The 25794-nt window shown below is 33.9% G+C and overlaps 1 protein-coding gene across 5 annotated transcripts in view; it reads right to left on the minus strand.

Moving 5' to 3' along the window:
• The window catches only part of LOC140441308 (uncharacterized), a 113935-nt gene that overhangs the window by 27330 nt on the left and 60811 nt on the right, over nt 1–25794 (minus strand). For all 5 annotated transcript variants that reach the window (XM_072531949.1, XM_072531951.1, XM_072531950.1 and 2 more), the window contains 4 exons: nt 24242–24322; nt 18763–18880; nt 15746–16217; nt 10914–11215 (listed from right to left, as the gene is read on the minus strand). In XM_072531949.1, coding sequence (XP_072388050.1) covers nt 10914–11215; nt 15746–16217; nt 18763–18880; nt 24242–24322 — 973 coding nt within the window. The remainder of the gene's footprint in view (nt 1–10913; nt 11216–15745; nt 16218–18762; nt 18881–24241; nt 24323–25794) is intronic.

Consider the following 25794-nt stretch of genomic DNA (forward strand, 5'->3'; position numbering starts at 1 on the left):
GTTAATGTATGGTGAGGCATATTTGGAGATAGTTTGTTGGGTCCTTATGAATTATACTCGTATTTACAGTTTATATACACTTTTCCACAATCCAGAAAATTTGCCACTTAATCAACGAAGAGATATCGTCATGCAGGATGGAGTTATCCTTTAATAGTTCGGAACTATTTAGACTAGCAATTCTCTCATCGTTGGATTGGCACAGGTAGTGAAGTGCCGTGGCCGCCTAGAACATCCGATGTAATCATTTAGATTTTTATTTCTGAGGGTATATGAAATCACTGGTATACTCACAATAATTAAGTAATGGTAGCACTATGGCAGCAAATAGTAAATTCCCCTAATTTTATTACCAATCAGTCAAACATATTTTTTATATTTTATTTTATTTATATTTTAAGTTATAAGATCGTTTAACGAAAGAATCTATAACCTTTTTGAGGTAAATGGGATTCACATAGGTTTAGTTAAAATGTGTTTTTTATATTTTCGTGTTATTAAAATTGTCCTTTTATTTACATTATATATAAATGGTTCTTCTTAGAACCACAATTTGTTTTTAAATGTTGGATACACCTATTCGCTTCAAGAAATTTCAATAAATAACATTATGTTTTGTTGCTGATATCGATCAACATTTTATTTGCATAATAAATGCAATACTATGACTTAAAAACACTGGCATAATTAACCCATTAGTACTCAGAACTAAAAAAGCTTGAAAGTTGCGAATTTTGTTTATAGATTTTATAACAAAGTGTTTTATATATTTACTAAAGAATGTAAAAAAATAAGGACTGTCAAAAGGTTGGAAAAATGAGTAGTAACTTTAGTTGCCACTCAGCGCTTACGGTTTGGTAATAAGAAAAAAAATTTCTATGTAATAAAAATGTATTAAAAACTAATCGTGCTTTAACAAAACTAGAGATACATTGTATGGAAATTATTTAAGGAAAGTCTCAAAGCAAGTCGCATGTAGGGGCACATTACATTTGTTATACAAGTATGTTGTTCTCATTTGGCACATTTTGCATCGGCGGTACTTTAAGTCTCCTTTCACGATAATGTGATTTTTCTTGTCCGTTCTTGGATCTTCTAAAATAGCGGATGTTGAAAACGATGTATGCGGCCCGGGTTTAGTTGAAGAACTTCCATATTTAGTAAGAAGCTGTAATACTCATTGTCATCTAAATTGCAAGTATGGTAATTCGTGACCTAAGGCCTATATAGAAGCCAACATTGAACACAACATTCATCCACAGACGAAGCATAGAGTGGCCACCACCATTTTTTATTGTGAATTTTGCATCTGTATTGAGCAATGAACTGATCACTTAGGTCAACACCTCCCATATTAGAATTATAGTGGGAAATGGTACCAGGCATTTTAATGATCACCTTCTTTTGTTCATATTTCCTAAACCGCTGAACTTTTTTACTTCTGTGTGGCAATTTAACAATAATGTTACAACAGCATTGCCATTATACCTAATAGCTGTTAGCTTTCCGTTAGATGTGGAATGGATCGTCCCTCTCTTCCATTTCTTGAAAAATTCTTTCGAGGGCAAATTCATCCATTTTGCTATTCTATTTTCTCTCAACGTTCCAGTTCGTCATAAGTCTAGTTTAGACAGTTCTTCAAATAAGGACAGAAGTGAATAAATTGTCAAAATATAATTTAGTTTTGCTAGGAACGTTGGCATATTCAGCAAGTCCTAGTGCTACATTTCCTCCTTGTCAGACTCCAGTATCAGGAAGCATTGCATGCGCACCGCAGTATGGTTCAGAGTGAGATACAAATCCATTCGGGTTTACAATTTAAATCGGGACTATGCTCTCATCTATAGCAACTGAATTTCCAACGTTCTTGCTTGAATGAATTATTTGGATAATCAGAGGGTGGACCTTGTAAAACCTGCCAGTGTTTATTTCGAGTTATCATTTAGATGGAGATACCGCAATATATCTTCGAATAGAGGTCTCCGTATTGCTTCTGTAACTATAGCTAACTTGCAGTCAGGTTCATTATGCCAATACATCCGCTTACTCGGCAGTTGGTGGTAACCAGACAACAAGTCCCACTTATTTCCAAGAAGACAGAAATTTCATCATAAGTTACATTTAAGCTATGCATTTTGCCCGACATAAAGATTAGTTTGTGTAATTATATGTATGTTCCATTAGAGTATCAGTAAAAAAAGCATTTGAAAGCTTGAAGCGAAAAATTTACAGTTTTTCAAAAAATCTATAGTCAATGGTCCAGAGGGTAAAGTAATGGCAGGTAAATTTCGTTATAAAACCGTTTAGTTTAAAGTAAACTGAATATGAACACAAAGTATTACAAATTAACTAAAAAATACCTACATTGTTTAGGACTAAGTTTGGTTGCTGCAAAACTCTAATTATAAATAAATACTAGCGAGCACCTAAGTTTACAAGCAAAGTTGGGTTGGAGGTTAGAAATACATGTGGACATGCTAAAAATTATATATCACCTAAAAGTAGGCCACACACAATACACATGAGATTTTATCGGTGTTGGAACTCACTGGCAACCAAAGTTGCCACTGATCGCTAATGGGTTAATACAATAATCAAAATAAATGTGCCTCACCACTTCACTTAACTTCAAATATCTCGAAAAATACTGACTTTATGGTACTGAATAAGGGCATATTATTTACATAAAGTATTGGAGAATTGAAAAATTGCGTTAAAATAGCAATTCCGCCACTGGCGTAGAATTTGGGAAGGGTCAACCTTTCTCTACCCCTGTTATACGCCTCTGGTAGTAGCTAGAAACGTTTATTTAACATAATTTAGTATATTATGCAGTACCAACACTTCCTGCCAAGTATGACTAGGATATATCAAATAGTTTTAAAGTAATGGGTACAAATAGTTTTGAAGTTTTTAAATAAAACACTTTGTAACTCAGTATGGAGCAAGGAGTTATTTGGGTTAAATTTAATATTTTGAGCTCAGAAATCTACAGTTAAAATATTTCCATTATACTATACTATACACCATGTATAGTGCATATAGGTACATTTATTGCAACAAAAATAATAAAATAAGTATGAAAACTAGCACGATTTGTTCTCTAAAAAGAAACCAGTATACTGTATCGCTCACAAAGATAATTGCATCCTATGTGATGTTCCCATTTCGCAGACTGCCGGCGCCGCGACGAACGCGTCCTGTGTGGCCGAGCCTGTTTAGACCAGGAAAGTATAAAAAATATTAATCTGCTCAATACAGAGAAAAGCAGAATACTTTTCGAAAGTCGTGGAAACCAAGCTTGAAGAGGAAGCTCCGTAACAGTAGTTACTACTAAGGGCTTTACGTGGCGAGTAATTTCATTGTGAGGATATTATACCTTAACTATATTCTCTATTATTCCACCATGAACTTTAATTCAAACTACAGATATATTGATCTGTTGACTTTGCAGTTCTTGACATTAAGTAAGTATATTGGTTAAAATATAATTACTATTGATCTGATTACTTATTTTTTCTAGTTGACGTTTTGACGCCTGGTCATAGAAAAAATAATCATAACTATATTCTCTATTATTCCACCATGAACTTTAATTCAAACTACAGATATATTGATCGGTTGAGTTTGCAGTTCTTGAAATTACGTAAGTATATTGGTTAAAATATAATTACTATTGATCTGATTACTTATTTTTTCTAGTTGACGTTTTGACGCCTAGTCATAGAAAAAATAATCATACTCCAGTACTGACCTAATGTAAGATTTGTACAGAGCTATTGATACATTTGTATCTGGCCCCCGTTTTGTTCCACGTATTGATCGCAAGATGTTAATTCCTTTTTTTTTTTGTTTTCTTGATTATATGATCTACTTGATTTTTTAATGTAATTTTTCTAACCATGACCACCAATGAATAAGAGGATAAGTTATGCAGATGAACAACAGGGTTTTCGTAGTGGAAGATATTCGTCATAAATCAAATTACTGAGAAATCACTAGAGTATAATAAACCAGCATTTCTGTGTCTGATTGACTTAAAGAAAGCATTTGAAAACATACATTTTTATGTAATCCTCTTCTGTATAATAGAAAAGTTTTCCTAAATTTTATAAAACCTATTGAAAACATCTACCAAAACAACAACATGAAAGTCAGAATAGATGGAAAACTTACAAAACCTATAGAAATAGGCAGCGGAATAAGACAGGGGTCATTCAGCTCTATGCTCTTCAATTTAATCATGGATGAAATCATCAAAAGCGTTAACAAAGGAAGAGGATACAGAATGGGGAATACAGAAGTAGAAATACTCTGTTACGAAGATGACGCAATATTGATAGCCCAAAATGAAAATAGTCTACAAAGACTGGTCTACAGATTTAATATAAGAGCAAAAGAATTTAATATGACAATCTGATCTCAGAAAACTAAAATAATATTAATCAGTAAAGAACCAGATGGCAAATAGAAATTGATGGCATAGTATTGAACAAGTAATGGAAATAAAATACCTTGGAATTACACTGTCCAGCTATGGAGACCTGGACAAAGAAGTGAGAGATCAAGTACAAAAAGCAAATAGACTGACAGGATGCCTTAATAACACTACATATATGTCGAAACAGACACATTAACACTGAGATGAAGCCAAGAATTTATAAAGCTAGTGTAAGACCAATAATGACATATGCCTCAGAAACAAGACCCGACTCAGCGACAACACAAAGGCTACTGGAAACCGCAGAGGTGAGAGTACTGAGACAAATTACAGGAAATACACGAAGACATTAGAAGAAAATGTAACGTACAGTGTATAAACGAATGGATACTAAATAAAAAAAAAGAATGGAACAACTACGTAAGCAGAATGGGGGAGACCCGTGTCGTCAAAATAACAAGAAATAACGGCCAATAGACCAATCGGCAGAAGTATCGGATGACCGCGCGAAAGATGGAGTAACAATCTTCCATAGAGGTATTAATCCACCAAAGAACAAGCAGAATTGCTTATAAAAAGGAAGAATATTTTTTTATCTCGCCTCATTCCTTGGTATTTTACGGATGCACGATCGGTATACGTTGTTGTATCAAGTGTTATTTTGGTTAAAATGTTTTTGCTTTTTCTCGGGAAGACGCAGGCTTCTGTTTTTTCCTAGACATTTTTTGACTATTTTCATTAAATCGTTTTGCAAGGTATGTTTGATTTTTCGCACTCTTCTTCAATATATCGATGGCTTAATCTACAAACAAGCTAACTCCACTTTTTTCGTAATATCGTTTTATTAGTGTATTGCTTTCTTTACCCAGCTATATATCAGTTCACAAACCGCTAACTTCTAATTTTTATCGTAAACCTTTCAAATAGCCTGCCCAAAAACAAGCTACCTCCATGCATAAGACCCACACTACGGTAAAAGCGCCAACTTCGTGTTGCGCCAACCGTTAGAAAGTAGTTTAAACGTGGAATCGTGCCCATACGGTTATCAACAAAATCGCTTTATGATTATTATGTTTCGGACTGGTGTTCTAAAACAACGTATTGCCCGTATCGGTGGAAAAATTTAATAACACTTTAGATACGAAAACCATATCATTATTTCATCCTTAAAAAGACGCCTGCGAAAAATGAATGTCATATAAATTGGGTTTTGTATCTAAAGATGAATACAAGAAACACATAATAAGAAAAGAGCAGGCTAGTGCTGAAAAAGAAGAGCATAAAAACTGAGAAGGTTACGTATTTGCAGTTGATGTTCAGGCTCTGCTACAGCACCAAAATCTAATGTATCATCATTGTATTACAAATCTAAACTTAATGTGCATAATTTTTGTGCATTGGGTTTAAAAACTAAGGAAGCATACTGCTTTTTATGGAATGAGATAGAAGGTGGAGTTTCCGCTGAAGAATTTACTTCTGTCATTTCACACGTTCTTATAGATAAAGTTCTACCACAAATCTTGGACACCACAGACAAAAAAGTAGTTATTTACAGCGACGGATGCGCAGCTAAAAATCGAAACGATACGGCCTCAAATGCTTATCGTTATTGAACAGAAGTACCTTGAAGTAGGTCACACATAGATGGAGGTAGATTCTATGCATGACTTCGAAATAAAATTATTAATGTAACTGCTGAATACATTGGTATTTGCCGAAGGGCTCGCAAAAATTCAAAACCATCATCATCATCATTTTGGATTTACAACCCTGTGTGGGTCCTAGCTTCCCCAAGAATTTTTTTCCAGTCGTCCCTATCCATCGCCTTCCTCCGCCAAGCACGTATTTCCATATTTCTCATATCTTGATCTATGTTATCTAGGAATCTTGTTCTGGGTCTTCCTCTTCTTCTTTGACCAATAGGTCTATCAAGGAGCGTTTTTCTAGCTGGGTCGGTTTGCTCCATCCACATTACATGGCCTACCCACCTCAGACATCCTATCTTAATGTGTTTTATGATATCTGGTTCCTGGTATATTCTATAGAGTTCGAAGTTGTATCGTCTTCTCCAGACACCATTTTCGTTTACCGCTCCATAGATTCGCCTTAGTATTTTTCTTTCGAAACATTTTAACATGTTTTCATTGCTTTTTGTTAAAGTCCAGGTTTCTGAACCATATGTTAGGACTGGGAGTATTATTGTTTTGTAGAGTTTTACTTTTGTATTTCTTGATATAACTGTAGATTTAAAAAGGAGATTAAGCCCAAAATAGCATCTATTAGCCGTGCAAATTCTGCGGTTTATCTCTGCGGTAGTGTCATTTTCAGTATTGACGAGCGTTCCCAGGTATACAAATTCGTTAACTGCTTTGATGACGTCGTTTTCTATAACATCCAAAACCATACTACTTTGAATATTTAGCATAATCATTCTTTAAGTTGTTTAATGATGTCAAATTTCTTAAATCCATTCGACCTGGAAAAATGAAGGAGAATCTCGAGCTAATTTTTTTTCTTCACCTTCGACAGGTAAGGTAGTAAACATTTTTAATTTTTCTTTTTAAGGTTATTAAAACCAGATCTATGAAATAAACGTATTTTATAAAGTTAATTTTGAAGAAGAATGGAAGTTACTTCCCAACGGCGTGAAAAATGACTAATCCAAAGGAGTTTGCTCAGCTGCCGAACTTCCATTCTGATAGATTGTTATTAACCATCAGAAAGTTCCAGGATCTTCAAGATCTAAAATCCTCCATCCCAACTAATTATCATTCCTACTAAAATAATCTACCTCATAAATAAACATTTTTTAAACAATCTAAGATTTTATACTGTAATATTTTATTTTTTCTTGATACTTTTGAATTTTAGTTCTTTATATTAATTTGTTTTAAAAGATGTTCAAAAAAACAGGCTAACTGCTTTTTTCTATTTCTTACTGGATATGTAAAAGAGCTAACTTCTTTTATAGCGCGAAATAAAAGTTTTAGGTCAAACAAAGTTATTTTTGATTAATTATTATTAACACCAAGCAATAAAAGAAAGAATTAAGATTTAGTAATTAACCGTAAGTATAATTATTCATGAACTGAACGGTTTTATGTTCATACTGAAATATTTGCCTAAATGAAGTTGGCTTTTTTGCAGATTAAGCCATCGATATGGTATATATATACAAGCTATACGCTCCCGAAGAAGCTGAAGCTATTTTCACTTGAAGATCCTTTTTGTGTGAGAGATCATCCTATTCTGTGTTTGGTTTTACAGTTTCTTGTTGTTGTCTCCATCTCAGTTTAGGTCCGCCTCTGGTTTTTTTACCTGGTGTATCCATTCCGTCATAACTCTTAACTGATTGCTCTGACTATGTTCTCTTGACCCATCCATTCTTGTATTTCGTGATTCATCCATTGTCTTGCATCTTCTTCGTTTGTTCTCTTTGGTCCCGGTAATTTTGTCATCATCTTCCTCTCAAAAACTTTCCTCTTGCTGTTAATGTAACTGCAGCATATACTACTATTGGTCTTATGAACATTTTGTAGATTTTCATTTTTGTGTTTCGGCTTATTTCTCATCTCTTAACATTTTTTTTTTATTTCTATAGAACCCTCTATTTCTCGCTTGAATTTTTCTTTTCATATCTACACTTTCATTTCTTCAGTACTAGTACTCCCAAATATTTGAACGTTTCAACATCCTCGAAGCTGTGAGCGTCTATTGTCAGTTGTTATTTGTGTCTTTTCTTTTTCTTGCTTACGTTCATGTATTTTCTCTAATTTTCATTTCTTTCCAGTTCTCTCAGTTTGGCTTCGTTTTCTATTTCTTGAAAGGTTTTCTTTAATGCCCTTTTTACTATAATTCCCGTTTTCCATTCTTCGGACATTATTTCCTTACTCCATATACTCTTTATTAGTTCATAAATCTTTCTGGATAGTGCCTCCCCACCGTATTTTATAATTTCTGCACATATTCCCTCTTTTCCCGCCGTTTTCTCGTGTTTAAGTTTGCATATTTTATTTTCACTTCTGTATAGGTTAATTCTTCTAAAAATGCTTATTCATCTTGTTATGTATTGATTATTGTTTCTATTTCTTCTTCTCTATCCGTTACTTTATATATTTCTTCGAAATACTTCTGCCATTTTTCTGCTTCTATAGGTATATTAGCTGTCCGTTTTCTGTTACCCAGTTTTAAGTATTGGTATAATGGTTTTGGGTTGTGTTTTTTATTCTCTGTTTCTATCTCGTTCATAATTCCTTCTACCTTTTGATTTTTTTTTCGATTTAAACAATTTCTTTGTTTTTTTGCCTGAAATCTTTGTATTTTTCTGGTTCCTCTTCTTTGCTTGTGCTTAACCATTTCAATCTTGTTTTATTATTTTCTTCCACTGGCTAATTTGCAATCGTCAAACCAATTATTTCTTTTTTCATTTTTCATTTTGCCAACCACTTTCTCTGCTGCTTTGTTTAATCCTTGTTTGATTGTTTTTTTTTTTCATTGGTCCTCTATTTGTTCTAGGAGGAGGACCGTTGGACCATCCACCAATACATGTTAAATATATACAAACATCATCGTCAAATTGTAGTATAGAAATGGTCTGATTACATTTAACTTTACTTTCCAGATCTGCTGTATATAGGTTGAAAACTAGTTATGGAATAAAAAACTAAACCTTGGGGTAGGCCATATTAAGCAGATGCAGGAAAATGAATCCTTCAAAGTTACCAACTGTAAAAACAAAAGAGGTAGTACATCAGAATAGAGGAAAATCCTAAAATAAGACTAAGCTCACAAAAGGTTTTCGAGCTAATCATGATGATGACGATCAAGAGACTGAACAGAGAATAATCAGCTTCGTGTTGGATGTTTTTACTCAAATAGTTCAATGGAGCCACATCTAAACCACAGACTGGTCTGAATCTTGATATTCATTTGCATTTGGTTTCTTGGACAATGCTATAAAAGTAGATATCAGCCAATATTTAGGAATATTTCGTGTATTGTATATTGTATTATATAAACGAAGAAAGACCCTAATGTTTTCCTCTTCTATTAGTTTTATTATCTCTACTGGTATTTTATCGGGACCCCTGCCTTGTTGTTTTTGATATTTTTATGGTTTGTAGTACCTCCCCCTTCGTTATATCTGGCCCACTGTAAGAAATCGCATCTTCTTTTTGTACTGGTCTTTCATCTAGGAATAGCTCTTGGATATAACTCTTACCATCTCTTCAATCTGTGGCTAGGAAATATATCAGCACCAATATAAAAAAAAATAAATTAGAATGCCAAAATTGAAGGGTTATTTGAAACGCATTATAAAATACAAATTTGAATGGTGGTTAAAAGCAGATCTTTCTCTTTAAAATTGGAGTTAAACGTGTTTTTGTACATCTATGGCCTCTCTGAATCTCAGTGGTATGCAGTTTGAAGTACTACTGGTCAGGGACAAAAAATAACTTTGTTGTGAGGCTTAAACGAACAGCTGGTATGAAATTTCTGATAGTTTTGGTAAAAAGGAGTTAGTACTTCTTTATCAGGCCAGAACCTTTCTTGCGATATTCCAAAATGCAGCGATGATGTCCAGACGGATGTGGAAGATGTACAAAAATGGAAAAAGTAATTTACTGCCCACCAAGAAAATATTGCAGGTCAAAGGCAAACAAAGTTATTACAGTCTTCTGCTCGTTATCCAAAATATTTCTAGACATAATATCTAAATATATATACTTGGTCTACTTTAGAAGAGTGAAAACAGAAAAATCACATATGTGAACACAACAATATGCAGATTCTGCTAAAGTACAGAGGAAACAATATATTTTATGCAACTACAGGATAATTGTTCACCAACGCCATAAATGCCCAACACAGGTCTTTCTAGAACCTAAACCTTGTATACCCACAGGCAGTACTTAAAAAATGCATAATAGGCTTTATTAACGATTGTATACAAGATCTTTAGAAATCTACAATATACAATATTAACATAATTTTTTTATTTTTTTATCCATTTTTAATCTTGTAAACAGAATATTTACATAAATAATATGCCGAGAATGGTCGAAGTGATTTAACAGAATGACAAAGGAGTTATACTGTATCAGTGGCGCACCCAGGGGGCGTTTTGGGGGTTAATCCCCCCCCCCAGTGCACTATTCCTATACTGTTACTCACAAATTTTAAGGACTCAAAATAATGGAGGTAGTATAAAAAAACTTGAACAGTGAACACCCCCCCACCCCCCAAACAGGAAAATTCTAGGTGTGCTACTATACTGTATTAATTTACATTAACACGCAGCTGACCTGTATATATTATAGGAGAAGAGATGTCTATTCTATTTTAGTTAGAGTTAGTCTATTTTATTTGAATAAAATGTTTTCAATAAAAATATAGTTTGGTCCCCTTTTTCTTTATAAAACTTGTAAATTTAAACTTATTTTCGCCGTTAAAATAATAAAAAAAAACTTACCACAGTTACTTTACTTTTTTGTTCTATCAATGTTTGAATATAATTCAAACCAACGTCACTAATACTGTCCAAAAGCTTTATTTTAGGTGTGAACAATAAGCAAATTGGTTCTTTCGCCAAATAATCATCCACGTTTCTCAAGGATTTGATGGAAAGTTTCTCCTCGCCGGGATAATCTAAGTATGTCACTGTTGCTACTGTCGGTGAATCAATTTTAAACACAACGGCTCTGCAAAGATTCGGCGCGCCATCTTTAGCACATATAATCAGTTGGCCCTCTTTAACTTCGTTTAATAATAAAGCTTAAAAAAAAATAATTATCGATTTTTTTTTAATAAAGGTGAAATTTTTTTTGTATATCAATTTGTTTTTATTTTATATATCTTATGTGATATAAATATTTTTGAAAAAATGGCCGATAATGGATTTTTATGTCTCTAATGTAATTATCATGAAGCAAAACAATCAGATTGATTTTCTTCATTAGCAGACGTGAAACTATTTCAATGACTAACTCTTTCAGGGACAGACAAACTTTTATTATATCAACAAAAGTACAAGCAAAGTGCACATACACATTTTGTACCATCATTTCAAAATTGAAATGTCTGTAGTAATCGGTGCAGTGGTTGAACCTTAAAATCATGTCAGTAGTAAATATACTACCTCTTACTCAGAGATCAGTAGCACTGATATCTCTGAGTAATATTAATAATTGTTAAATGGTTGTTAAATGAAAAGGTAGAAATGAAAAGTAGTATGTGCATTTTTGGTGAACAATTTTTATTTCAAGAATTGTCTAATTTAAGCAAATATTCGAAGTTTTGCATATTGTAGTAAGTCTTCTAGATAATAACTTTTTTCTAAAAATATCTGAATGGCATGTGCCACTGGTTGAAACAATCAAACTCGGTGTGAATTAACACAATAAATACATGAATTTTTGACAGTAGGCGCTTATCTCGCTTAAATTTTGTGTTCGCTCCATAACTGGAGTTAAGAGGCTGTCTCTCTTAACTCTAGGGTACACAGTATAGGTAAAAGTTTATGGTCGGTATGGACCTTACATGAGATGGAGTAAGAAACACCTGTTTAAAAAGAGAGAGGTATATTAGGTCAGCCCTTTATATCGCCGAAAATGAATGAGTTGAAATAATAAAAAGGGGAAATTCAACGTTGCCAAACTTATTGGTTTTATTTGACCTATTGTCTTTTTAGCATTTGAACAATGTTCTAAGATAATCAAATTTGGGCGAAATGGATTTAAATGGCAGCTTACTGTTTTTTTATTGAAAATATGCCACAATTTTACTTTACAATAAGTGTAATATAACATTTTGATTTTCACTTCGGAAATCGTTTTATATAAATAAAATTTATTAATGTTTTGTATTTTAAGGACGATTTCCGAATTAAAAATCTAAACATCAAAATAAGCTTCTTTTAAAGTCACATTGTGCCTTATTCCCATTAAAAATAATAAACTGCATATGATGCTACAATAAAAAATTCTTCATACAGAATTATTTGGAAACGTCTCGTCTCCCGATCTCTCGATTCGTCAAAGCACCAAATCAAAGTAAGGACAGAGGTAACGAGTAGAGGTGGGTCGTTAAAGTTTTCATCGTAAACCGATTTTCGTAAGCAAGTTACTATGATTGTTTAACAGTAGTTTCAAGTAATAGAGTACCTACAATAACAAACATAATGGCTATTATCGTTTATGCACAATATTTATTGAAGTGAAAGAAACTAATGAAGGATATATTTATTATAACTTGAAAAATAAACTAAACAATACAACCCGATATTAGTCATTGTACTACGTCGGATACTATGGATGTAAGGTTACCGTTTGCTAAAATTTTATTGCAAGATTCTTCCAGACAGCGTACAATAACAATCACTGAACTACCCTTCAAGTATTTTTGGCCACTCATTGTACTTGTTATTTCTTTAAAAGGCGTAAAATTTGGGAAAGTTGAGAACAAATAATCCAGTCTTCATTATTTAGATTTGGTCTAAGTCTGTATTAACTAATACCAATGTGGAACGGATTGCCTCTTCTAACTCGGTCATTCTTTTTAACCTGTAATAAGTGAAGTTCTACCTAGTTTCCATGTCTTGGATTTGCCGTTTGGGAACTTTGTTATGTTGTAATTGATACTTTAAAAGCCTTTCTGAAGATAAGGTACTTTTTTTGAAATGTGTTTTTTGCCGAATTGTCGGAAAAAGACTTTTTATTTTATCTATTTCTACACGACAGCATTTAAGTTTGCCCTCCACCAATAAATTTAACGTATGAGCAAAACAATTTAAATGTTTTCATTCCAAAACATCTTTAATAGCTTTGACCATATTTGAGGCATTACCAGTTACTGCAAAATTTACTTTTCGTTTTAGACCCCACTGATTAATAATTTCAAAAGCGATGTTTTCTGAATTATGGTTTCCAGAAAAATGGCAGCAGCCATTTTTCTGGAAACCATAATAATACCGTTTTAAATTCTAAATTTTCTGTTAAATATTGTCCTGTTAATGCGATGTAACTCTCAGTTACTCCATATGTCCAGAGGTCAGTAGTAATACAGATATTTTCTACTTCTTTAACAACTTGTGATCTAATAATTTGCTCAGTTTTGATATAACATTCCTGAAGTAATGAACCTGATGTAATGAACAAGTTTTTCTTGTTGGTGGTTTACATCCAGGAATCCACCCTGCAAACTTTTTAAAAGCTCGTTCTTCAACTATGGAAAACGGATGAAACGAGTCTTTGCATAGGTTTAGTAAATCCATATCTATTGGTTTCTTTTGTTCTAAACTAAAATTTTTATTAATGGAAGTATCCATCACCTTTTGACGCTTGAGTGACGGTGGCAGTATGTCAGTACTTGTAGTAGTAGTCGAAACGGACAATGCGTCAGGAGAAGTTTCAATTATTGCAATATTCAGAAAGCGGACCATAAAAGCTGCATCTTCTACAAATGTGAATTTTTTGAAAATAAAATTATTATTCTTATACTAGGTCAATAATTTTGACTAAGAAAAATAATTCTTAATTGAATATTTACAATAAATAAATCCTTTGACGAACTATCAATAAAGATTTGAAATCGAAAATGCAGATCAATCGTAAATCGAAACTCATTCATTAATCAGAATACCTAGTTATAAAAAAACAAAGGAAAGAGTTAATAAGCTGGTTACTTCTATAAAAAAAGAAAAAGAAGATTGTACTAGTGAAAATCAACAAGTACAAGAAAAAGAAACTGATAAAGATGACTCAAGTCCATGGTGTATTTTTGATGAATTAATTGGACATGACTCATCTAAATATACACCTGTATCGAGAGATATAAAAGAAGTGGACATGTATTTGTCTGATGATATTAGCCACAAAAAATTTCGAACGGAGATTGGAACTGTCCATTACAGTGCTGGAAAAACCATCGCCATGTATATCCTAACTTAACCACTATATTCATAAAATATTGTAGTATTGTAACAAAATCTGTTCCTTGTGAACACATGTTCAAAATCTGGTTTGAATACAATGAATTCAAAATCTAAAATATGTACTACCGCCAAAATTTGAAATATTTTGTTTTTTTATATATTAGAAATTTCTCGTGGAGTAGAAAAATGCGGATAAGATACCACGCAAGCCCAGAATGGCCTGTCGGCATAGTTTCTATAACTTTCTAATCTACACGGACACTTTGTGGAATAGTGGTGATAGTCGTTATATCTTGATGATACAGAAATTAACCCTGAAGATTTAATTGACAGTCATCAATATTTTAATAATTCGAATATAAAAGACCTGGAATGGGATTGATTGAAAAATTTAGCCGATTTCATTGCATTTTTACAAAAAAAAAAGAAATACTTGGATATATTCCGAACGCTAACGATAAATCGTTTACTTGGCTAAACCACGTTTCTGAGGGTGGTTTACATAACTACTGGAATTTGTAACTAAATGTAGTGAACTGGAAGATATTTTTCGTAGTTATAATGGCAACACATTAAAATTTATTTCAAAAACCTAATAGAAGCTGCAAAATACGTAAATGTTAGTGAAGATGTAAAATTACTTCTTTTATTATTATTATTATTTATTATATATATTTATTTTGTTTGTAATATACACAATCAAATCGTAGATTCATATATTTCTTGAATTAATTTTACAAACTAATTATCCATTTTCAAACAACGTTTTCACAGAAAGTAACTAGTTATGATTTGTTAGTGCAAGATATGGCATCGAGGTATACTTACCGTTAACAGTTTGAGTTTCTTAGTTATTCATTACCCTAATGAAACAACGTTGCCATATGATGCATCGTAAAAATAAGATACGCACAAGTTCCCTGGCCTTGTCTCGCTATGACGTCATGCGCCACGTCGATTAAAATTAGAATGGCAAGTGAGCATATCTTGTTTATTATAGTATCATGTTCACAGTATAACTGAAGATATGCAAACAGGGATTCTCCAAAACGAAAATATCTACATTCAAAAATCAATAAGGACTAAGTAATGAATAAATTAATTTGGATTGAATGAAACAATTGGATGCTCGGCATTTATTCAGTGCAACCTGAAAGTGTTATTATCTGCTATTGATACAGATTTGTGTCAGCCGTTCTATAATTACCACGATTTACTTGACTAATACCGTTAAGGTTAGTTCTTTTAAAAACTGCACTGTGAAATTTCATCATAGGTAACAATTGAATTGTAAGGAGGTAACTTAAACATTAAGTTCTTTAAAAAATGCAAATTATGTAAAATAAGGATAATAATGAACTTAAAATACTTACTGTCTTTATCCAAATTTTTTATATATTCTACGATTTCTTTACTTTTTCCAAAACATTCTTTAGTTTTAAGGACAAGTTGATTATTAAATTGGTCAATAATTTTAACTTGATCTCCATCTTTTAAAGTGTTAATAGGTTTTGGTACTTCAAAGTAACATTTTACATGATCTATTAAATTCTTTTTTGACTCTAAACTATTTTTCATTTCTTCAACATTACTATCTTTATCAGCTTCAACATTAGTGTCTTTAACAACTTCAACAATAGTGTTTTTATCGGCTTCAACATTAGTGTCTTTATCAGCTTCAACAATAGTGTTTTTATCAGCTACAACATTACTATCTTTATCAGACTCTGCAGGTTTTTCTTTGAATTGTTCATTAGGTTTTTGAGTGAGATCACTATTTGATTTCTTTTCCATTTGTACATTTGATTGACTTTTGATGTCCTCTAAATTAGATTGATTATTAGACTAAAACCAAATTAAAAATTTATACATTAACTGTTATTGATGAGAGTACAATACAATATTATAAACGTGATAAAACAAATACTTGATCCACGATATTGACAGAGAATCAATGCCAGCAGAAGATCAATAACAGGAAAATTCTTCTGGGTTTTTAATATATTCTGATATGGTTACAAATATGTTCTTAAATAAAAATACACCAACTTATGTAGTAGGAAAAAAACAATAAATATTCATTTAATGATGGTCTCACTACTACAAATACGATAGGAACTTTGGACAATGAAATATTAGAAAAAAAATTAGGTAACTAGAAATAATCTTAGACCAATTTTTGGAAATATATTAATTGACATATAAATCCGAACATCCATTATAAATTATTATATTTTGAACATATTTTGTACAATTATACAGGGTAGCAAAATAAAGAAACGATGAAATTTCAATAAAATTGAAAACACTTACACACTTATCATTTATAAACGTGTTGATGCACCTCAGTGGGCAACACACTCTCCTGATTAAGTGCTTAATATCTTTCTGGGGTATCTCGTTCCATGCCCTAATTAACTCATCCTGAAGTGCTATCAAGGTCTGAGGAGGATGCTCTAAATTAAGAGACAGAGACATCCGACAGAGCATGTCCCACGCATATTTAATTGGGAACAAATCTGAGGATCTCAGGGACCAGGGCAAAAAAAATTGATTCCATTCTTTTCAAAGAAGTCCATGGCGACTCTCATTCAAGAAAGCACTGTGGATTTCGTTTTTCGTCACGTTGCATTCTGACTCTGAATCGGCCATCATGCATCCGTAAAGAGAAGCGAGATTCATCACTAAAGACCTCATTTCATTCCTGGTCCCAAGCCAATCGTTATTTGCACCATTTAAAACGAGTCGAAGTTCAGGGATAAGAGGTAGCACCCAGTGTGGCTGAACTGAAAAGAAGTCAAAACTTCGAATTCGATGAAAAATTGTTCGCATTCCAATGTTTTGCAAACCATTGATTTAAACAAACCTGGTAGTGAAGAAGCGGTCTTCAAGTGCCATCTTTCTTAGGCGAAAGGTTGCTATGAAGATCTTGATCTTCATGTGCGGCCTTCTTGACGCCATGTCCAATAGCCTCTTAACATAGTAACTAAACTTTTGTGAATTCTATTCACAATTTGCCAAAAGTCCGGCTTCTCTTATGCCAACTATCCACCTCCTATCAAACTTGCTCAACGACTTACAACTTTAGTGGATAGCAAATTAAAATAATAATAATAAAGTCAATGAACTTCTCACAAAGGTGTAAAAACACCATCCACGCAGTGCAGTAGATATAATAACATTACCGCGGCATCAACGAGGAAGGACTTATGGACATGGGTGAGCAACTGCATAAACAGATTGCTAATTTAAGAACTTATTTTCAGGTATAGGCTGAGACATCTACTTAACATCGAGCAATTTGCGCAGATGATACAACGCCGCTTAAACTGAGGCAACAAGAAATGCGCATAAACCACCTGACTAAGCAAGAAAAAATGCGCACCTGGATGAGTAAACCTCTGCATGGGCGACATCTCAATGAGATCAGTCAAGAATATGTCGGCAATACAGCATCGAACTATTCAGCAAACATGTTTCCCGAAACTGCAGGTTTCTTACTTGCCATTCAGGATCAGGTAATTCCAACTAAAAATTACCTGAAATAAATTGTTAAAGATCTTCAAGTACAAAATGACAAATGCCGATATGGATGCCAAGCACGAGAAACCATTCAACATCTGACCGGTGGCTGCCAGGTGTTTGTTGGTACTGACTATAAAGAACGCCATGACTCAGTAAGAAAGATTATCCACTAAGAACTAGCTGGCAAACTAGGACTTCTCCAAACCGACCATCTTCCTTATTATCAATACGTCCCTGACAGAAAAAGCTTGAAAATGACAACTACAAGCTATACTGGGACCGCACTGTGCTCACAGACTAACCAGTGGCACATAATAGACCTGATCTCACACTAGTTAATAAACTTACTAGGCAAACAACACTTATTGACGTGGCGATACATAACACCAATAATTTACGTGTTAAATACAACAAAAAGATCGCCAAGTACAGAGATCTAGAAATACAAATCAGGAGACAATGAAGAATGGAGAGTACCCATACAATACCTATTATTCTATCTACTACTGGTGTTATTCCCAAAAACCTAGAGAACATAAACCAGCTGGGTCTAAATGAACATCTCTATAAGGCCACGCAGAAAGCCGTACTCCTTGTGACGTCCGGATGTGTTCGAAAATTTTTGAGAGATACTAAAGCATAATAAGTCACCTAGAGCTCGATAATACGGACAGAGTCCCACCAGAGCTTAATCCTTTTGATACCGTTGGTGTCTGGGATGAGTGAATTTTCCCCTTAGAGGGAGTGTGAGCCGTATGTATAAATAAAATTTTATTAAAATAAAATAATTTATAATGAGTTATATGATACTTAGTAGAGTTTTGGATAGAAATTGTGGTGCCAACTTTATTATATCAATACTTACATCCCAGGTTTCTTCATCTTCCAAATTTGCTTCTGAAACTCTATTACCTTCATTTCGCGATGCTTGTGGTGAATTAAACTTGTTACTGTTAAATTTGTTATTGTTAAACCGCCTATCGCTGAAAAAATAAAACATTTTTTATTATTTCCTTAAAGAAAACTTTTGTAACAAATTGACAGGCATTCTTATGCGACCGAGGGTATATTCGTGGCCCACATTTTCTCTAGTTAGTTTGCATCTTTCTATTGTCGACGTATGATTGCGATCGAGTAAAATAACTATTTAAAGACAGCAACCGTTAGTAACGCAGTTTGGAAAAATAATTGATAGCTATCACCTTTATCCATTGGTGTGGGCATAAAAATTCATACTGTTTGACATTTGTAATGTTATTGAATTTGAAAAGTGACAAAATATAATAATATTGAGCTGTATCATCAATGACAGTAGCATTTTGTAGTATGGACTTAAGTCCATAAAATGGAATAGGATAATAAATGGAGTAATAAAAAAACATGGACTTAAGTCGTGAATTTTCATTTTACTATCGACTGAAAAAAAGGGAACATAAGTTAATCTAAAAATTGTATCGACACGAAACATATAAATCAAATTTGACATGATCACTCAGGTGTGGTTAGAATTCTACACAATTTAACTAAGTATCAAAAACAAGCTTGTGTAACATGATGCAAAGAATTACTTCAGGGACATTTTGGTATAAAAAAATGTTAGTGGCGATAAAACTTGGATTTATGCAACCTGGAAACCAAACAAAAATTAACGGATTGGATGTTTCAAGACGAAGTAACACCAACGAAAGTCATGCCAGGTCTCAGTTTTTCCACGAAAACTGTGGCTACTATTCAATTAGAAGATCGTATGACTGTAAATACGATGTGGTATATAACCGTGTTAACCTGAAATTTTTGAACAAATGAAATCGGAAATCCAGTACACAACAAGATACAAACATTGCAAGATTAAATAGAGGAGTAAAAACCTAGTAACTAAGGCAAAAAATACCTTCCGGGAAAGTAAATGCGAAGAACAAATATATAGGATTAACAAGATCAAAAGAAGCATGGAAAACGGTCAAAAGCCTTAGAACAAACACCGTCAAAAGCCTTGTAATAAACACAAAAGAAACGAGTAGAATATATTTAATAGAAGAAAGATCCTGGATGGAGCACAACTTTTGATTGAAATAAGACCGCAATTCACGAGTACCATCACACCGTATAAGTGGAATACGATGAAATTACAGTACAGTCCACGAAAAGCATGTGAACCACAAGGTATATCGAATAAATTACTAGAACAGCTCACGAATCTTACTAGTATCTATTTTCACCTTATTATATAAAGGATATGACACCACCGCGATAGATACGCATAGGACTCACTTGGGTGGCATTCGGCAAGCTAAGCTATGTTCTTAAATCAGAACTGCCTATGTGTCTTAAAATAAAAGTCTTTAATCAGTGCGTGTTGCCAGTACTTACATATGGTGCAGAGACATTAACACTAACCAAGAAAGTAAGAAATAAAATTTGTGTTAAGAATTATGACCCTTAAGTGGAACTGGGCGGGGCACATAGCTAGAATGTCGGATAACAGATGGACACAGCGAATAATACAGTGGAGACCGAGACAAGAAGCACATCGAAGTAGAGGTCGTCCACCAACAAGATGGTCTGATGACATAAAACGGATCGACAAAAATTGGATGCAAACAGCACAAAACAGAAATACATGGAAAAGACTGAGGGAGACCTATGTCCAGCAGTGGATAGATCCGGGTTGAATGATGATGATGATGATGACACCACCTGATGTTGTTGCATGGCACATACACTCTTCAAAATATACCTGGACGAGGCGCTCTAAGTGTGGAGAAGGAAGTGCCGCAATATGGGCATCCCAATCGAAGATGAAATATTCTACACGTTGACAATCCCACTTCGTTGACAATCAAGTCATTCTAGCGGAAAACGAGAGTGATATAAACTATATGCTTAGAAAACTCGAGTACACCAAGTGAGAAGTGGAGCCTTACAATGAATATGTAAACAAACAACCGAGTACTTAGTTGCAGGGGAAAACCATAAAGCCGACAAATTGAAATTTGAACTATAAAATCAAAACCTTTAAATACTTGTGAGTCTAAATAACCTTAAAAGCGGGAAATACCAAAGAAATACATTCCATGATTGGCCAAGCAAAATCAGCCACTAGACAATTACACGAACTATTGTGGAGTAATAAAATAACAAAAGAAAATAATAGAAGAATATATAAAACAATAATAGAAAGTATTGCGTTGTACAGCGCCAAGCTCTGGCAAATAAATAAAAAAAAAACAAATAAAAAATTAAAGCCATGAAAATGAACCATTAGAGATGATGTTGGCTCACTAGACTTGAGGAACGAAGATATTTGGAGAGAAATGGAAATGTATCTAGGCATAATAGACACAATTGAAGCCAAAATACTAAACTGGTATGCTGACCTGCAGAAAATGCCTAAAAATAGATGGACACAAAAGATAGACAAATGGACCCAGCTCACTAGAAGAAAACGGGGTAGACCAAGACGGTCCTGGAGAGAAGATGTTGAAGAAATTAATGCCAGAGATTTAAAAATTGAAGATTGCTTCGACAGCAAAAGGTGGAAATTAGGACGCGAGACACGGCGCCAGGTGTAGAAAACTCGCTTACTATATTATAAATATATTTTCTCACATTTCTTCAAACAAGTCAAAATCATTTTAGATTAGGATCATGCACGCCATACAGCACAACAAACCACTACCGAGACGTGGAATCGATGTCGAATCCTCCGCACAGTTCTAGTGATTTCTTCACATTTCTAAAAGTAAAACATTTTCAACACCCAACGAAACCGTTGAAGCATTTAAAAACGAAATTTTCGTATATCATGATTTTCCTTGTCTGACCTCACAACTTTGGATCAGTCTTAGCCGCATCCACTATCGCCCTCTATCTTCAACGATCTTGTATTTCTATTTTCCATCCTAGACAAATCTGCTTTGACATCATCCTTCCATCTTTTTCTGCAACAGCCTACTGATCTACTATCTGGCCTCTCGAAAAATACTGTTTTAATACTCTGTTGTCCTCTAATCTTACCACGTGACCTGCCCATCTTACTCGGTTAGCTTTTATATATCTGATTATGTTTTCACTAACATACAGAGTCACCAATTCAGCATTGCAGCGTCGCCCCCAATCTCTTGTTATTTCGTCTCTTTGAGGACCAAATTTCACTCTGAGAACCTTTTTTTCAAAGATCAGCAGCTTATTTATTTCCCGTTGCTTGAGGGTCCAGGTTTCACTTAGAAAGTAACAACTAGGCGAATAATTGACTTTTACAGTGTGAATTTAGATTGCCTTTAAGATTAAAATAATGTTAATGCCCTATTCCCAGCAGTTATTCTTGCTGGGATCTCTGTGATTACCGCCCAGGTACATAAACCCCTTTCTTAATTCGAAATTGTGATTATTAAGATTTATGTTCTGTCTAATTCTAGGCCTTCGATTTTTGGTTACTACCACCATGTATTTCGTTTTTTCTTCATTTATTTGGAGACCCAGATTATCTACTTTCTGCTCGAGTTGTGAAACCAGCTCTCGCTCGTCTCCTGTAGAATTGCCACTGGGTCTATACGATTAGCAAAGGCCAACACTAGTTTCGATTGGCAAAACCCTCTATCAGCTCCTTCGATATTTTACTTCTGGCATATTCCAAGGCAAAATTGAACAGTAACGATGACAAGGGTCTCCTTGTCTGAGTCCTGATGTTATCCTAAATGGCGTCGATGTCCTGTTTCCAATCTTTACCTGTGCATATGAGTTTTTCACGCACTTGTGTTATTCTGATTAAACAAATGTCTTAACAATTGGTTTACCCGCATGCAAAATTAAAAATCTAATAACACAGGTCTGTAAGCAAAAAGCTGTTTGAATCATTTCAACTAATTCTTATGTAATTTGATGTATGGAAAAAAAATTATATTAGAAAATGTCTAGGACGTAAGGAATTTTCACAAAATACTGAATGCAGATTTAGCCCATTTTATGTTCTCTAAGCTATGAGATCTTGCGCTTAGCGTTCTGAAACACATAGAATATCGTATTCTGTACTGCACCACAAATGCGAAGGTACTACCAGCCTATCTACGTCTCACTGTGCGCGAACTTGCTGCCGGGTTGAACGCCAAGTGCGCCTCGGTAGCTGACACAAGACATTTACTTTATGTTTGCTGTCTACTCAGTTTTATTTCTAACCTTGATGGGATACCAACTCGGTTTTTTTCTATAATTTATTTTAGTTTGTGTACCAGGTTGGTATTATTATAATTTTGTTTCCTAGTTCTAGTTTGTTTGTTGTTCTACTTGTGTAATGTGACTACATAATAATTTGGTAAACTGGCCTCGCGAAAGTGCAAAAATTCACATGACTCTTTCTGTTTTATCTGTGGCGAATACAGCGTTAAAGCAAAAACTCAATATAATAGACTATGTGAAGAAAGTATATTTTGCATACTTAGTGATCAAAACAAAACAAGCACATCTCATAAATGTCTGGAGGGCCTTCAAAACTAGTTTTAGAGTAAAACGAAAAGTTTCCACTTTGGGGTATCTCTGATATGTTGAGAGCAATGAAACCATAGTGTCGACTGCTACTTCTGCTCCTGCAATGTCAAAGAATTCAACTCGACATCAAAGAATTCCATTTTATACCCAAACCTCCCCTGAAGTATTCGTCCTCTTCCTCGTGATGTAGAAAAACCTGTGCCAAAGCCCCCGTTACGGTTGGGAATATACCAGACTCAGATGAAGTACAACTTCAGAACTCAAGCTCTAACAAGAAAAGATAAATAATTTGGTGGAAGATCTGGATCTTCCTAAAGATGCTGCCGAGTTGCTTGGATCCCGACTCGTCGACAAATTTATTATTAGTGTCTATTTATTGATTGAGATACCATGCCTTACTTCACTCAATAAGAAAGTCTACTTTATTGTAGTAACATTAAAGTTTTGATGGTTCAATTCAAAATCCAGTATATTTTTAGACTCAACGAAGACTCATAACGGTAGGTTGTATGCTTTTATTTCTATTGGGCATCCTTAAAACAGACCTATGAAAACTTAAAAATGATTCTCCAAATACTCAAATATGAAGATAACGGTTGGCAAATTTGTGGTGATTTGAAGATCATGTTATGCTGTTTGGACAACAAGCTGGTTACAACAAATTTCTTTGCTTTTTTTATGAAAAAAATCACTGGCTTAGTGGAGCCAAGGACGGTTACGGTTGGAGAAAATAATGTTCTACAAGACAACTTGAGACCATCAGAAAAAAATACTTTCTCCTCTTCATATAAAGCTAGGCGTTACGAAACAGTTTGTTAAATATCTGGATGGTTCGATTTCTGTATAGATTGTATACTGACCTGTTCCCATTCTCTAGATTTTTCCTAGATTCCGATTTGTTCCTCGAATCATATCGTCTATCTGTATCTCTAGGATAAGATCTGAAACGTATGTTATATGTTTAATACGAACACTATCAAATATCATTGCGGTTATATGAACACTATAAATAGCGTTGTAATGTAACTTGACAAAACTGTTAGAATACATTTGTAGAATATTTATAACATCAAACAGACACAAACTCTTACATAACATTCGTTAAAAATTCAAAAAAATTTCAAAACGACGTATTTACATTCTTATGTAATTTTAAATTATGACAAAGTCCAAAAGGATTACAAAATTGTTCAAAACTTTTTGGTCGTATCAGACCATCATCAATGATACTTCAAGCGTTTGCGAAAGGCCACTTACAAAACGGTATAAAAACATAAAAACCTATAATTTACATTTAAAATGTTACATAAACTTAAAATAATAATGTCGATGATTATTATTGTGTTGGATTTAAAAGAAAATAATATTAATAATTAATCGTTTGTCAGTTATCATTAAGCACAGGAATAAACATTATTAAAATTTAAAATATTTTGTGCTTATAATCTTATCGCGCTATTGGTGTTAATTACAGGTTCGCATAGTTTCATCGAAAATCTGGATCTTGAGTTGTTTTGTGTTTTCCTTATAATTTTCCCATTTCATCGTGATACATAATGAATACGAAAAAACAGACAGTAGTGTATTGGCTTGGTTCGTATAAACATGAAATTTTGGGAGCAAAACTACAATTATACAGGCAAAGGCAGAAAGGCGTCCCGAAATGCATTACAGGTTTGGACGTGGTTAAAATGAAACGAAAACGTCGAAACTGAGAAACGTGTTGAAAGTGATACCTTCATCGAATGAGATCACAACAAGACATGGATACTAGTTTCCGAGTTCAGCTGTTATCTACTTCATCATCGTCAAGTGAAACTGAAATGGACTTATATAACAATGATAATACGAAAGTTGCTGCGGCTGCGACCTCGAAGATAAAATCTTATCGAAAACAGCATGAATCAAAATTATGACTTGTGACCTTTCGTTTGCCCTTGATAGAATCCAGGTGTCATGTCGTCTAGGAAAGTCACATTCATTATTAATGAGGTAGCATCCAGTCTTGGTAATGATGTAATCTCGTTAGTCATCAATCGCAGCTCTATTCAGCGCGACAGAGAAATTAATCGGGCCAAGATAGCAACAAAATTATTTCTGACACTGTTATTGTTCACTGAGACGGTAAACTAATGGAGGACTTGTGGACCTTACAAGGAACATGTGGATCGCCGTCCTGATTTTGTGTAAAATTTCAATGATTGATGTGATGCTGGGTGTTCCAAAATTACACAGTCGAACAGGAATTGCCCAGGCAAATGGCATTTTGGAATGTTGGTGTTGTTCATTAAGTCACTGCTCTATATTTCGGTACTACTGCATGTAACACAGGGCCGAAATCTGGAACATTTATCATTCTTAAGCATAAGTTGAAAAAGGGCTTGCTTTTTTAGCCTGCCGCCATGCCACCACA

The sequence above is a fragment of the Diabrotica undecimpunctata genome, chromosome 5, assembly GCF_040954645.1.
Source record: "Diabrotica undecimpunctata isolate CICGRU chromosome 5, icDiaUnde3, whole genome shotgun sequence".
Taxonomy (NCBI): domain Eukaryota; kingdom Metazoa; phylum Arthropoda; class Insecta; order Coleoptera; family Chrysomelidae; genus Diabrotica; species Diabrotica undecimpunctata.